This window comes from Falco rusticolus, chromosome Z, assembly GCF_015220075.1.
Source record: "Falco rusticolus isolate bFalRus1 chromosome Z, bFalRus1.pri, whole genome shotgun sequence".
NCBI lineage: Eukaryota > Metazoa > Chordata > Aves > Falconiformes > Falconidae > Falco > Falco rusticolus.
Window position 1 is genome coordinate 29,591,567 of NC_051210.1, and position 16,529 is coordinate 29,608,095.

At 44.9% G+C, this 16,529-nt stretch overlaps 1 protein-coding gene across 1 annotated transcript; it reads left to right on the forward strand.

Annotated features, from left to right (window-relative positions):
• The first annotated feature begins 4,588 nt into the window (after positions 1–4,588).
• LOC119141487 (tripartite motif-containing protein 14-like) lies at positions 4,589–16,524 on the forward strand. Its single transcript, XM_037373862.1, is given in 9 exon segments — positions 4,589–4,771; positions 9,501–9,596; positions 10,490–10,723; positions 11,768–11,921; positions 13,118–13,210; positions 15,928–16,052; positions 16,054–16,181; positions 16,183–16,382; positions 16,385–16,524. Coding segments are annotated over 9 exon segments (1,353 nt in total).
• The last annotated feature ends 5 nt before the right edge of the window (positions 16,525–16,529 follow it).

Genomic DNA, 16,529 nt, shown 5'->3' on the forward strand with positions numbered 1-16,529 from the left:
ACATGTGGGTTTGCAATATCTGAAGTATTAGTTCTTTTACAACTTGCTCTTACTCTGCCATTTACTGACCTGCTGTTGACCATAAGGCGTGTACAGAGGGTAATTACTACTCCTTTGCAACATACACTTCCTTTCTACCTAAGTCTAGTCCAACATGGAGAGCCAGGAGCACTCCGGGCCTGTATGATTTCATGATGTGAACCAATTTGCCTGGCCTTATGACATTTCGCTATGTCCTTTTCCTTTCAAAGAGCAAGGCCAAATTAAAAATATGTATTTACTGCAAACTGCCCTTCATCTTACTCTGTACACCATTGCAGCTTGATGCAGCATCAGCAGTTTTAAGGAAACATAGCAGGGAAAGGAGATTGCAGAGAATGAAAGGAAATTATTGCTCTTTGGTTTTAAGACTTCAACATGGAGAATGATCAGTTAGCAACAAAAGGAGTAAATGCAGTTGAGAACTACAAAGGATACAGCATCAAGAAATAAAGATGTCAGCTTCAGTCTTAGATGATTGCTCACTCACACACTAAAATAATTCTTCACCAGACCATCTGTCTGTGTTACTAATGGGGTGTCTGGTTCAACGAATGAATGGTGTTGACATAATATTTAGTGAGTTTCTGCAATGCACGGTCATTAACTGTACACAAAAGGACAGGAATTCATACAACGTCTGTATGGTTTGACAGTTACTGACCAGTATCAATACCATATGCTGAGAAAATCAGAGAATATATTACAGTAATGTATTTGTAGGTCATCCAATTCTGCATACCCTCATTTTTGTTTGTCATTGTCCTCAACAAGTTAAGTTTCATCAATTTATTAATAGAAGAAGAGCAAAACAAGTAGAGAATTGTTCTGTGACTTGAATTTACCACAAGGGATGGGGGCAGGGGAAAGAGCCAGAAGCACAGGCCTTCAGCTTAACCAAAGAACTCCATGCCTGAAGTGAAAGGTATAATATGTCCTAAGCCATTAAGAAAATAACTGATGATCTACTTTCTTAGGGTATCAGAAATCTGAAGCACAGGTGATATTTGTTGATGCTGGTTAAGAAGTGTATTCCTTGCAAATCCACATATACCAAACACCCCTGGGGCACTGCCTTCCAGAGGATTGCCTGGGATTTTGCAGAAGTGGGATTTTGCAGCTAGTGTCCCCAAGGTGAGTCCGTAATTTTTCTTCTGATGGATTTTGCAGGAACTAATGCCAAGGGGAATCTCAGCATCCAGTGTCTTAGATCACAGTGTCCCTGAGCTTCAGAAATGTTCAGAATGTTGTCATAAATGGAGGTAGATGGGAAAAGAAAATGCAGAAAAAAGTAATGATCTTCCCCTTATTGATAGTTACAGCATTGTCTGTAGCAAACAGAGTAAGTCACAGAAAAAAACCTATGGCTGAAGCCCAGTAGTACAAGAAAAGAAAGACAAGAACAAAACTAAAGCAGTACAAGACAGGGAGAGTGGGCATGTGAAATGCACAGATAATAAAGCCAAACAGAAATTCTACATTTCCTAGCACTAAGCGGCAATCCCCCTCCCAGCTGCATATCCAGACTATGTGCTTACATTGAAACTTGCTGCCTCCCTCCTAGTTGTCTTCCCCCAATCAAACGCCAAGACAAGTCTTGCACGTTCTGCGCATCTCCATGCTGGATATGCAGCCTAGATCCTGTGTGGGACTTAGAACACCACGCACTAGAGAATCCCTCTCCTCCCTGTGAAAGAAGTATCCCCTAAGCCATTGCAAGGCTGTGTGGACTGTGGCACAACTCAGTGCATAAGATAGCAGCCATGGGAGAACGTGTTTTCGTCTTGAACACTGTGAGTAGTACCTAATTTGTCTCTTCACATTTGCCTCGAAGTCCAGCCTGTGTCCTCCCTGTCAAAAAAATGTAGCTGTTGCTTCTTATGTTGCTGACATCGGAGGGGAAAGAGTCCACAAGAGATTGCTTTGGTGAGCTAGACCTGCTCTGTTGTCCTGTATTTGGCTGGGATAAGGTTAACTTTTCTTGTCAGTAACCGGTACAATGTAGTGTTTTGGATTTAGTGTGAGGATAATGTTCGTAACACACTGATATTTTTAGTTGTTGCTGTAGTGGGTCTGCCTGGCAAGGTTTTGTAGTGGAGGGGGCTACAGGGGTGGCTTCTGTGAGAAGCTGCTAGAAACTTCCCCCATGTCCAACGGAGCCAATACAAGCACAACAGTCAATTGCAGTTCCATCTACAGTAAAATACTCAGGCAAAAGTGTATGTCTTACTTCAGAAGAGAACAGAGTGATTCCAGTTGGAAGGGACCTACAACAATCATCTAGTCCAACTGCCTGACCACCTCCTGACTGACCAAAAGTTAAAGCCTGTTACTAAGGGCATTATCAAAGTGTCTCTAAACACTGACAGGCACAGGGCATCAAACACCCCTCTAGGAAGCCTGTTGCAGAGTTTGACCACCCTCTTGGTAAAGAAATGCTTCCTAATGTTCAGTCTAAACTTCCCCGGCTGCACCTTTGAGCCATTCCCATGCATCCTGTCACTGGACCCCAGGGTGACGGGATCAGCACCTCCCTCTCCACTTCCCCCCCTCAGGCAGCTGTAGGGAGCAATGGGGTTACCCTCAGCCTCCTTCTCTCCAAACGAGACCAACCCAGAGCCGATAGCGGCTCCTCACAGGACATGCCTTCCAGCCCTTCCAGCTTTGTTGCCCTCCTCTGGGTGCATTCAAGTGCCTTAGCAGCCGCCTTAAATTTTAGGGCCCAGAACTGCACACAGTAGTCAAGGTGAAGCTGCACCAACACTGAATTTGTGGGATAAGCACTTCTTTTGACCAGCTGGTTGTGCTGTGTCCGATGCAGCTCAGGATATGCTGTTTGCCCTCTTGGCTGCCAGGGCACACTGCTGACTTGTATTGAGCCTGCTGTCGGCCAGCGCCCAGATCCCTTTCTGCAGGGCTGCTCTCCAGCCACTCCTCTCCCAGTTTATACTTGTATCCAACATGACTCTGTCACCTGTGCAGAACCCAGCATTTGTTCTTGTTAAATTTCATGACATTGATGGTTGTCCGATGCTCCAATCTGTCTAGATCCCTCTGCAAGGCCTCTTGCCCCTCAACAGAGTCAACAGCACCTTCCAGTTCAGTATCATCAGCAAACTTGCTAATGGTGCATTCCATTCAACACCTGCATCCGGATTGTAGTTAAAAACATTGAACAGAACTGGCCCTAGAACTGAGCCGTGAGGAACAGTGCTGGTGACTGGCCATGTGCTGGATGCAGCCTCATTCACTGCAGCCCTTTGATCCTGGCCATTCAGCCAGTTCTTCACCCAGCACACCAAGTATCTGCTCATCTCACAACTGGACAACTTATTCAGAAGGATGCTGTGAGGGACAGTATCAAAAGCTTTACTAACACCCAGAAAAACTACATCCTCCGCCTTCCCTTCATTCCCTAAGATATCATAGAAGGATATCAAATCAATTAAACAGGACATGCCCTTTGTGAACCCTTTGTGACCATGCCTGATGATTGCATTGGCCTTTAAATGCTTTTCAACAGCACCCAGTACAATCTTCTCCATGATTTTCCCAGGAACTGAGGTTAGACTAACAGGTCTGTAGCTCCCTGGGTCTCCCCTCATGGCCACCTTGTAAACTGGAATAACACTGCCTAGCTTCTACTCAGCAGGGACCTCGCTGGACTCCCAAGACCTTTGGCAGATGATCGAGGGATCCTGCCATAACATCCACCACCTCCTTCAGTACTCTGGGATGAATCCTATCTGGACCCATGGACTCACGAACATTCAACTGATACAACTGATACCTTACAATTTCAGTGCCCACAAATGGAAAGTCACTGTTCCTGCAGTCCTGGTCCTCCAACTCAGAGGACCGGGCAGCCCAAGGTCTATCATCAGTATTAAAGGTTGAAGCATAAAAAACATTGAATGCCTTAGCTTTTTCTTCATCCCTATTTGTCAGGGATACTTTCCTATTTGGTGTTTTAAAAGGTGTGTGTTTCTGCAAGGGTTTGCCAGTACACAGCCAACTCAGTAACACCACAAGGCAAAGGAAAGCTTTCAAAATATCAGTTTGAAGTAATTCTGACACTCCTTTAATGCATACTATCTTTCCATAATGCTGCAGTAAGTATAGTTGGAAAACTACGTGTTTGAGAGTGTATTTTGCTAAAAATTAGCAAGAACAATGTATACATCAATACATTTCTGATAACCTAGAACAATTTTCTGTATTTTAAAATTATATAGTGAGCAATTAAGCCACAAAAGAATTTCTACTTTCATTTACTTTCTTAATGGAAATGTTAAAACAGAAAGAACATTCAGTGCCAGTAAAATTAGAAACTTCAAAATTTTATTTATTTTTCAGGAAAATGAAAATTACACATGAAAATTGAACTGATGTGGCACTACTAAGATGGGCATTCCTCATCGGCACAGCTGGAATTCCCCGGAGCAGGCCATGTGCCAGCCGGGGCACCTGATGGTGACGGCTCCCTGGCGGGCTGTACGCCCCTGCCACCCCTGGGACATGGCAGACGTGGCTGTGTACATGGCTGTACATGTACACGGCTGCATGCCCCCATGCCCCAGGTGTCGCCGAGGCCTGGGGCTGCGGCTGTGCGTCCCCACAGTTCTGCCAGGACTGCGGGCCCTGTGTCTGTGCCCTCTGCGGGGCCCTGGGCCTGCACCGCGGGCACCGCGTCCACCTCCTGCCCCACGCCGTCTGCCACAAGCAGACGAGTGTTGCCAAGGGCTGCGGGCCATGCGGCAGTGGCAGGCCTGGCCCGGCCAGTCGGGCCCACCTGCCTGTGGCCTGGCTTTGCGTTGTTAGCCAGTGGCTGTGGAGCTTGGCATTTGTTGTCACAGCGGTTTTGAGGGCTGTGGCAGTGGGCAGTGTTTTGACAAGTGCTTTGTAAACCCCATGCGGAGAGGGGCCAGCATGCTGTCACTGCACAGGGACGTGGTGGTTCGTGTGTGAGAGGGAGGGAGCTGTCTCCGAGTGCAGTCACAACCCAAGCACACACATAATGGGGACAAGGGGGAGGTGACATGTCAGGTCACACACAGCAACACTTTCTTCTCACACCTTGTGTAGTTGCCCTGGGGTGGGGTGGTGGTTTTTGCATTGCTGGGCTGGAAGTACCTTTGTCAGAAACACAGAAAATCAGGAGACGAGGAAAGGCCATTTCTATTTATCCCTTCCCCCGTTGCTGTAGCTTGCCAGACCACAGTGAATCCCCATGCAGGGAGCCTGTTCTCTGACGGCTCCATAGGGATGAGGGGCAGGGGCTGCTGCAGGTGAACCCTGGGAGGCAGCTGAGCACCACACGGCTGCCTGCTCGCTCCCCCTGCCCTGCCTGGTGGTACAGAGGAGGAGGAAAGGAAGACTAAAACCAAGAAGACTCGTGAGTTGAGATAAAAATAGTTTCATAAGCAAAGAAGAAGTGGAAGAAGAGGGAAAGAGAATAAAGCGAGTCATGCCAAGGCAGTCACTCACCACCTCCCATGGGCAGACCAGTGCCCAGCCAATTCCTGGGCAAAAGATGGATAAACCTACCTTAACCCCCTTCCTTTCTGTTTTGTTGCTGAGCATGACATTACATGGAGTATCTCTCTGGTTAGTTTGGATCACCTGCCTGCTTGTGCCCCCTCCCACCCTCATGTGCACTGTAGTATAGTCACATGTAAAACACAGCACCATGGGAGCTGTTATGGGGAAAATTAACTCCATCCCAGCCACAACTAGCATAAGGCTCTTCCCTAGGCTTTTTTTATTCGTCCCAGTTTAGCTGTCCATTGAGCAGCCCCAGGAGGTTTTGTAAGCTTGCTTCCTCCTTGCGCTTTGTTTTATTCAGGAGAGCATGCTGAGGCCTGCATGCTGAGATGCTAAGTTTGGAGGCTTAAAAATTAGTAACACAGAGGTTTGATGTTTGGAAGCTTTTTTTTTTTTTTATCTCCACAATTTCAGAGAGCTCCTTCCCATTCCTACTCTGGCATTCTGGAGCAGCGTTACTAGGAAGTTCCCTTGTTCCCTCAGACAGTTGTCAGATGCACAGGTCATGCCAAATTACTCTGGCATTTTATTGCACTTTGTGTTAGCAGTATGAGGGCAGGGGGCAGTACACTAGGCTGCAAGCAAACAGAAGCACAGGGGAAAGACCACTGAAGATTTCAGAGTGACTCAGAGCACTGTTCCTGCCTGCTGGTACGCTTTCATGTCCCTCTTGCAGCTGGGAGCTCACTACAGCGTTTGCATTCCCTTCATGACACCAGGGCAATGTGCAGATGCAGGTATCGTGTGGTGGCAATGTGATCTGAGCCAGGGTAAGGAGCACAAAGCAACAAGTTATGTTGGTTCCCTGGGAGTCTGTTGGCCACAGGGGAGCAGGTGCTGTGGATAACTAGCTGTTTGTCTCTGTGCCAAAAAGGAACTGAGCAGGGTAGAAACTTGGGTCCCTGTGTGACACTGTCCCTTGGAAGTGTCTGCTAACATCTGCTGGCTTAGGGCTGCAGAGATTTTGGGCACAAACTGTCAAAAGTAGTCATAGCCTAAGAGATAATATTTTGAGTAGTGATTTTCTTTGCTGGGTGAAGTTATTTTTTGCAGCCTTTGTGATGTGACATCAACCACAGCATGTGAGAATCTTCCTCAGTGCTTTTAGCAAATCCTGGCTGTGGATCCTAAGAAAAAATGAGAACCGTTGTGCAGGGTCCCTCAGCTAGTTCATCCCTGGATCTAAGGTTGTATAAGATCATCTAGAAGGAAGCTCCCTGTGCTCCTGAATGCAGGGCACAGGACCAGCATGCTTATGTCATGGTTTAAACCCAGTCAGCAACCAAGGACCACACAGCTGCTCACTCACTCCCCCCTCACCCAGAGGGGCAGGGAGGAGAATCAGAAAGGAATGTGAAACTCAGAGTTGAGATAGGAACAATTTCATAGGTAAAGCAAAAGCTGTGCATACAAGCAAAGCAAATCAAGGAATTCATTCACTGCTTCCCATGGGCAGGCAGGTGCTCAGCCATCACCAGGGAACAGGGCTCCAGCACACGGAACGGTTACTCAGGAGGACAAACACCATAATGCCAAATGTCCCCCCTTCCTTCTTCTTCCCCCAGTTTATATACTCAGCATGATGTCATATGGTATGGAATACCTCTCTGGCTAGTTCATGTTAGCTGTCCTGGCTGTGTCCCCTCCCAGTTCCCCGTGCCCCTCCAGCCCTCTCACTGGCAGGGCCCGAGAGACTGAAAAGTCCTTGACTTAGTATAAACATTACCCAGCAGCTACCAAAACCATCTGTGTCCTGTCAACATTGTTCTCTCACCAAATCCAAACCAAAGCACTGTACCAGCTAAGTAGAAAATTAACTCTGTCCCAGCCAAAACCAGGACAGCTTGATATGTATCCTGTGAGCGTGACTGGAGCTACAAGTCTCCTCTCTCAGAAATCCTTGCTTTTACAGTGTTTTCACTTGCGTGAGTTGGGGCATCCAGGCAATCCCTAAAGGAATGTTTCAGAGTTGGTTCCTCAGGGTGAATGACATGGGTTGCCTGCCACCATTGCAGACACAGTGTCTCCACTACCATGAAGCAGCCTGTTCATTTATCTCGGCAAAGCAAGTAATGCTTAACCATAAATGCTTGGGGTTGACATAAATATTTGCATATGATCATTCTTCTGAGGGAGTGAGTGCCTGAGGTGATGTGTTTTACTAGCAGCAAAGGAAGAGTGGGTTTTGTTTTGTGGTCTTTGTCAGTCTTAGAGGAAGAGAATGACATCTAGGTTGTAAAATAAATTGAGGAAGGCTGGTACATAGTAGAACTCCTGGATCTTCATGTGCTGCAGAACCCTCATGGCCCTTCAGGAACAAGACTGAAAAATTGTGGCTGGAATGAACAGCATGACATGAGTGTCTTGCTCCATGCAAGAACATTTATCTGTTTGCACAGATGTGCCTGTGCCAAGGGAATTCCAGATGCAAGTTTCTGACTTTATCTGGGAGCCCAATTTCTTCTGATTCTGTCATAATGAGTGAAACATTGCATGTGTTTTCAAAGGAGCACTTGTCAGAAATGCAAACTGTTGCCCATGAAGCAACAGTTACACTCAGTTTTTCTACCGGGCAGAGTTTAAATGCCATGCTGAGCTGGGGATGTTGCACTGAGCTAGTACATGTGCACGCACATGTTTTTCACTGGGTCCCAGGGGCAGAACAGGACACTAATAACAGCTACAGCTCTGGAGCTTGTCTGGTGTTTACTGACAGGCTCTGTTACAACACTGGTGCACTGAGAGCGTGGGGCAGCATTGCCTGGATCTTTCATGGAACTAATGACAAAAGTGCATCACCAAGTGCACCAAGACTGTTAAACTTGCTGGACAGAGGACAGCCCATTTTGGAGGGCTCTTGGTGAGAAACTGTGGAGGCTAGACATAGCAGAATATTAACGATGCTGTGCTGCTCAGTGCATCTCAGGGCACACCACAAGTATCACAGATCACTGTGTGTAGAGGGATTTTTAAGGGACCAAGGACATATGTTACCATTGTCCGGGTTGGACAACCCAGGCCTGTTAGTTGAAGCTGCAGAGCAGTTTTAAATCGTCCCGGGAACAAGCAGTGTGAGAAGGAAAACAAGCTATGCACAAACAAGCAGCTAGGTGCGGAGCAAGTCCTGGGAACCGCAAAATCAACACAACTCTCATCGGCACACTCTGATCAGGCGCCTGCAGCATGCCCACCGGTCAGCCACACGGACGCCCGCGTGGCCCAGAGACTTTTATCCAATCACCTGTGTGTAAAGTCTGGTGAGCGGTCTGTTTAAGTTATAAATATGACCTGTTTGTTTAATAAAGTGAGCACGGCATGTAGCCATATTGGTGTGATTGTCGGGACTTGGCCGACTCTCCACGGGGGACCCTCGTCGACTGTGATTACCAGCCAAGCTGATAATACTTGTTGTTGCAGGCATTCAGACTACATCATCACTGTAAGTGATAGTGGCATCTTTCTGATTGGTCTTTTGTACACTGGGAAGCATCCTGAACATTCACTGGGGTTTGACTCTAGACAGAGCCTCCCACTGGTGCTTTCAAGAACAGTACTTGGCTAGCTGCCCTGCAGCTGCTAAATGCACAAGCATTTAGTCGTCTTGAAATACACAGTGCCATGGATTCAAAGATTAAAATCTTTTTTTTTCACCCATAGGTTTCCCTGTTCCTTATGAAGATGGTACTAATTTTGTTATGAGGATGGTACTAATTTGCAAGCTCTCTGAATCTTTCCAGTATGAGGACCAGGAGCAGGTGGAAATCCTTATGTTTCATCACTACTGTCCTTAGTAAGCCCCGTAAACTGGGTGTTTCAGTGACATACTCTCCTATAGGAAAGCAAGTTGTATAGATCTCTGGTTTTTACATATGTTGTTTTGATACAATATTTTTTTATTTTGTTTCATTGCTGTATAGAAGCTCATGGCATTGTGCTTGAAGGATCTAGAAGAGATAAAAGAGCAAGAAGCTGGTAACCGATGAAGTGTAGAGCAGGCTGCTAATGATCTGAAGGTGAAGTGTGGTTTGCTTCTCCACTGGATGGTCATTTTCCAAGGACAGACATTTTGCTTTCTCTGTAGCTATTCAAAGACCCAGGCAGCTACTCCTTCAGGAATAGAGTCTATTCCCTGTATCCATCACAACATATTACTGCCAAAGGGAGAGAACAGGGAAAGAGTTTCCAAAGGCCTGGCCCTCACCCCCTGATCAGCCGAACATCTCTGGAAGAGCGGTGTTGAAATTTTTGTGCAGAGGAATATTAAATAGCCCCAACTACATTTTATTCTGGCTTCACTGATGTTGCATTGCACTGAACTGCATTATTGAATAGTCTGACTTCAGAGCTAAGTAAATGCAATTACAGTTCTTTGATTCTGTCTTAAGAGTGGGAACGTATGCTAAGCTCCATGTCACTTATAGAGCATGAAATGGCTTTTGCTCTGAGGAACATCTCTAAGCATCTCTGTTACAGAAACATCAGTAAGACATCTCTCTCTGTAGAGTTTTGGGACATTGTGGTTTGATGCCACTTTGTTTTGAAGTGGCTTTCTTTTCCTAGCAGCTCCCTGACCCTAGCTTGCTTTAAAAGTGGGCAAAGTGTTGCTACTGAAGGACCAGATCTGCTGCTTGTAGCATTTTGACCTGACCCTATTACATTCCAGCTGCAAACAGCCTTTTCTGCAAAAATAAGCATCTTGGAATCTGCCCTCAAGCTTTTCCATCCACGACATCAGCAAGTAAATCCTAGCTGCTCTCCCTTAAGCGGTAAACACCTGTTCCTCAAGAAATGCAGCAAATCAGTAAAATTCAACCAAAAATGTAACATTGAAAGCCTGGGAGAGAAATGCCTGTAAAGTTTATGGTCTGTTGAGTAGCGGGGGGACACTTTTCTGCTTCATCTATAGGCATGTGCCATTATGAGCAAAACGCAGCTGTCAGACAAAGTGACTGAGCTCCTGTTACTTCTTCAGGAAGAGGAGAGTCTCACAAAAAACTTAATTGATGGAAAGACTCAGGAAGCCCCGGAAGCACATGATCAGCAGTTGGAGTCCTGTCGACAAAAGCTTGTAGCCCTAGAGACTTTCTCACATCGAATCAGACAAATACAATAGCACAGTGATCCTGTTCGGTTGCTGGAGGTGGTATTGTATGGTCTCTTTCTACCTCTTACCCTCATAGTCCTTGGTAAACTGCCTTAGTGATCTCATCTGTAGATTCTTCTGTGCATAAGCAGCATCTTTCTCACTTTTTAATCCTTTTGTTCGTATTTTGGTGTACCAGTTTGGTTCCTGATTTTTGAGCTGTTAGATGTTCCTTCTATGGCATTGATTTCAACTCTATGAAATTCATGAAAACATATATGGAACAGAGTTAGACACATCTCTTAATCTTGAAGACAAATGCTGTATCAGGTCTTGCGTTATGTACTGTTACATGAAGGTCTGAGGAAAGACAGTCCTCTTAGGAACCTTAGGAGGAAGGCTAAATTTTCTCATTTTTTTAGTCACAGGAGATCCTAATCACCCTGAGTAATAGCCATTATTTTACTGGAGGGGAGCAGTGTTTTTCTTTTTGCCTACAGATAAATGTCAGCTTATCTTGCCTAATGAAATTCTTCTCCTTGCTTAGGAAGGGTGTGTTGCCATGTGCCTATGCCCTGACACAGCCAAAGGATGCCATTCTCCATGGGAAGGCCTGTGGTGCATTTTTACATCCTTGCAACTTAGCAGACTTTAGAGGTTTTGTTGTTGTGAATGACATGGTCCTGGCATTCTGCCAGGTGTGCTAGCAACACACCTCCACGTGGGAAGCTGCTCTCCATGGTTTGGGAGATATTTTTTGTGGGGGATGTTGGGTTCTATTCTTTAGATTGCTTTTAAAACTTAGTGGTTTAATGTTCCCGTTGTTGGGATTTTCGGCTGAGGGCCCTAGCCAGGTTAAACTCATTCCCATCTTGGAGTGTCCCGGAAGGGCCTCTTTTAACAATGACTGCTGGGTTGTCCATCTTCGAGGTAGGCCCTGGCTCCACTGGCAGGAGGAGCTAATGGGCAGGCTAATGAGCTAATAGGCAGGTTCCATAATGATGGAGTTGTCCTTGCTCTGTGGTGTGTGGGAGCTGGGAGGGAAGAGTCCATTCATGTCACTGTCTCTACTAACTGGAGAATTTGGTTTTCTGCCTTCAGCAATGCACAGAAATCGAGAAGGAAATGCAGGAGCCCAGGTACCTGTTGGAACAATGGCATCCAATACCTCTCTCATTTGAGCACATACTTGAGCACTTTGTGACATTTATTCAGTCCATTCTACAGAAACCACTGGAAGCCTGGCTTAAAGAAGGTACCTGGGAGAACGCTGTGAATTTTGCTTTCTCCTGGCCTCCTTTTAAATAAAGTGAGGCCTGTAAGTAAGAGCAGGACTTTTTACCAAATCAGATGGAGAAAACAGCAGCTTTTTGGGCATGGGTACTGTTCTCTAACAGCATTTGTGTAATGTTCCTATAGCGGTGGTGGTTTGGGAACATAAGAGCTTCCTCTTTCAACTCTGAGGATGGCCTTTTGTGCCTTAGAATTTGTCTGATGCTTTTTTGCAGCTTGATCAGTTATTTCAACACACCTACACAACGTAGCTGTTCTATGCTTTCAGTCACTGCTGGGTGTAAGTGCTGTGGCATGGAACATCAGGTATCTGGCAAATTTGAAAGCTTTTTCTAGTTGATGTACCTGGTGATACCTGTCTCAGGCAGAAATTCTCTAGCCTTTGGTACTTTAAAGATGGATTAACACGTTCAGCTTAGAGCTCCTTCTGTCTTTGAGCTGGTATTTCACCCTTAAGTGACCTTTGGCATGATTAAGGCAAGGAGTTTCCTAAGGAGACACATTGCCACAAAGCCAGATAACCATGGGGAAACCTTGCCACTTGTTGAGTTAGCAGGGCAACACACCAGCCATCACATTTCACTGAACTACTTTTTAATAATCCCTTTTCTGAGAGTTGCCACCAAGAACGGTAAAGCAGGGTGCAGGGGAAAATGGTCAGACCAGATCTGAAAGGACATTGCAGGATGTGTGATGAATTGGTAGACAGTACCGTGCAGGTACTCTGTAGCTAGCATCTGCCATTGCCTTTAGCTGCCTGACTCTGTTCTCATCTGATAAGGGTGCTTTTTGAGGTTTTTTGACGCATTTTGAGGAATGGGGGGTGCTTACTTGGGGTTGTGTCCAGTTGTGTGGTTCCTTAGCAACACTGGGATCCAGCACCTCCATACTGTCTGAAGAGTATAATGTCAAAAGCATACAGAATGATAGCTCTTCCCCAGCAAAAGTAACACAGTTTGTCCCATGAAGTTAGAAAATGGAGTCTGGCAGCATGTCTTTCCCCAGAACATGGGTGACATTCACACCGAAGAGGCAAAATCCAAATACCTTGTCCAGCAAAATAGTCCATGGTGTTCCATTTTTAAAATCTTCTTGACAGTACAGCCATGTTCTTCCACCGGCAGACTCCCTAAACTGTCCCTTTCCACCTCTGTCCAGACATTTTCAGTAGCCTTAATGCCACTGCAAAGAAGGAGCCTGGAACGGTGTTGAAAACCATGTCTTCTGTTGATTGGTTGCTTTTCTTAAAACGTAAGTATGGTTGAATTAAAGTTAGAAGCATTCCAAACACTTGTGGCTCTTGTGTTCTGTACAAACTTAATATCCCCATTGTTTTCCTGCTGGAAGTGACTTGGAACAAAGAATCATGATAGTCAGTCCTTCAGAAGAAAGAATCCTGTAGTGTGCTGTTTTAACTGCATAAATAATTCCTGTTTCCTGTCTTTTGTCACCAGCTGTGTGCACAGGTGTGACTTAGGACCTATTCAGGCCACATGAATGCCAATACTAGCTTTTCTAACTAAAGGGTGGTGGAGATCACAGGAAGATGTTGCATGTGTGAGATGTACCCCTGTAGTGGTACACTTTTGGAAGTTTTAACATTGTTTACAGACATAGTACCAAAATCAAAATCCTGAAGTCTTTCTTTTTGTTTAGCAAATGATGATGCTTCAGTTAACACCCACTGCATGTACAGTGCAATATATTTGCTTCTCCATTTCACTGCAGATTGCAGCGGGTAGAGTATCAGTAGCTGGCGCTCTAGCACCATGGCATGCATTTCACACACGAGCATCATTCTGTGCATGTCTTTGCCTCAAACGAAGCAACCGCTTCATCTCTGGTACCCAGGTGTGCGCAGTGATCCTACCCAGATGAAGATGATCTGTTAGTTAGGCTCCGTGTATAAAACAACCGACAATGGTGCATCACTGGTTCCTGTATTTTAAACACAGCTGATGTCAGAGTCCAGACCAAGGCAAGGAGGATGTGTGGGGTCCTCTGTATCTTATAAAGTATGTGTACTGCTTTCTTTTCTGAAACACTACAGACAAGTATTAGAGCGCAACTCTTTGTTGCAATTACATGTGTAGTGAATGGATTCTTGCTTAATGCAAGGTGTCTGTCCTCTCTTGTGGGCATTTTAACAGGCTACAGTGTGGGTGCTTTTTCACGGTGAATTTTGGGAGACCATACTTACTTAGCCTTCCCTGCTCAGGCAGGAAATCGTGGGAGAGTAACAAAGGACCAACAGAGAGTGAAGGGGAATGGTTTATGCATTGCTTTGATGGCAGAGGAGAGGATCCCAGACTGAATGAAAACAGCTTCTGGGCTTTAGACTGTGGAATATGCCAGTCAGTCCTGGTTAGACATATTTATTTTGGGGGAGAGGGCTCTATGCGACAATATAGGAGAGGAAATAGCAACAAATTCATTCAGTTACAAAGGCAGATTTCTCTCATACAGTAACCTGCTGTATAATTACCTTTCATTTCTAAGTTCAACACTGAAGAGCAAGGAAAATAATGAAGTTCTTGCTTCAGTGGGTCTGTTGCCCCCTATTTTGTGTTCCTTTAGTACTATGCTGCCTGTAAAGCCAAGTGAAAGACTGTACTCTGTGATATCACAGGTCCAGATATGTCATTTCAGATATGCAATACTGCAGAGAAATAAAGAAGTCTGGATTTTGAAATATTATAAACACTTGTTTCCCTAAGCCTAATTTAAAAAGCAATTTACTTAGTGTGAAAAGGAGATTCAGGATATTAAATGTATTTGTCATCTTTAAACATCTGAGCTTCAGAGTGTATTTAGACAAAGATTAAATTCATATTTGGTCAAAAAAAACCAGCTATGAACTGAGTGAAATGTGACTCAGACAGTTTCATTGCAAGTATACTGCTGTTCAGTCCGTGTCTGGATGTATTGTTTTCTTCATTTACGAGAGAAAATAGATGTGCTTATTATTTGGAATAGTTTTAAGATTACAAGTTAAGTTTATATCTAATAGCCAGTACTCTAGAAAGTACTGTAATTCATGAAAATGTATGTTCTTTTAGGTACCAAACTCCTGATGCTGGTTTTGTCAGGCTTGACAGAAAGAGTGAAGGGGATTGTTTAAGGATGCCAGATGCTGTTTTCGAAGGGAGGATCTAGATTGTTTCTAGAACATGAAATCAGAAAAAACATGCTAACACATGCCAATTATTGAGATAGAGTAAGTTATGAAAACTTTTGTGGGACGTGCAGCAATTCAACATTGTAGGACAAGTGTCTTGAGAAAAATCTAATCTTAAAAATCTTGTAGCTTTTTGACCTATCCTCTGTGATTGTGTCATTTCAAACTTGTTTGACTGTACTTTTTTTTTTTTCCCCTGGCTTTGTGATTTCTGGTCCTGTGACAGCTGCTTCATGGTAAAAATATTGTAAGCTGCTGCTGACTAAGACAGTGATTTCCAAGGTGTAGTTTCAGACTGTGATTTTTCTTTTCTAAATGTCCGGTCAGGTGAACTGCTATAAATCCCCTGGGAGCTGTTAAGTTGTTCCTTTGCAATGTACATGAGAAACAGACTCATAGTGCATCTTCACATGGGATTTCAGCGGAACGGGATCTCACGACCCATGAGTCTGCTCTAGTGCCCTCTAAAACCCTTAGGCTGCAATCCCACCAGAAGTCTCCCAACTATTCTGCATAAAGCAGCGTTCGCTCCCCACCTAGCTGTATTCATCTTCATTTGTAAACCATGCATATACTGACTTATATATGTCTTTTACTGACCTGCTTTATAGCCTATACAACTTTAAAGCATCGGTGCATGTAATAGTGCAATGCTTTCTATTAAAAATGTCAGGTTTTCCCTTGCAAAACTGCAGGTCACAAGACATGTCTTCTGCAGGTTTTTTATAACTTGGACTTCTTTCAAGAGTCATGATAAATGTAGTAAATATGTTTATGGCTTTGACTGCAGATGCAAGATCACCAACCTGGGAATACGACAGCCTTCATCCAAGGCTGACATTGTCTGACGACGGTCTTGTATTAAGCTGTAACCGGAGGAGGGTACTTTACCCTTGTGGTCCCCAGAGATTCGATAAAATTATGGCAAGTGCTAGGGAGAGACGCATTCCTCTCCAGAAGCCATTACTGGGAAGCTGATGTGCTTCACGCTGGAGCAGGATAGTGGATTGGCACAGCCTACCCTTCCACTGGCAGGAAAGGAGACTGAAACCTGTCAGCTGGGCTGGAATAGAGCACCTTGGTGCCTTAAGAAATTTGATTTTGAATACTGGGCATTTCACAAGGGGGAGAGAATCCCTATCTCGATAGAAGATGATCCTGATCACATTGGCATTTTTCTGGATTATGAAGCAGGAATCCTTTCATTCTACAATGTTACTGATGGCGTGGCTCACTTGCACACCTCTGCTGCGAGTTTACAGAACCAGTTTACCCAGCCTTGAGGCTCTGGGAAGCGTCCATTGGAATATGCAAACTAACATTAAGGATGTTAGTTTGCAAGCAGCAAAAGCAAAATAAAGCCTTCTATTTCATGCTTTGTCTATGAAAGCC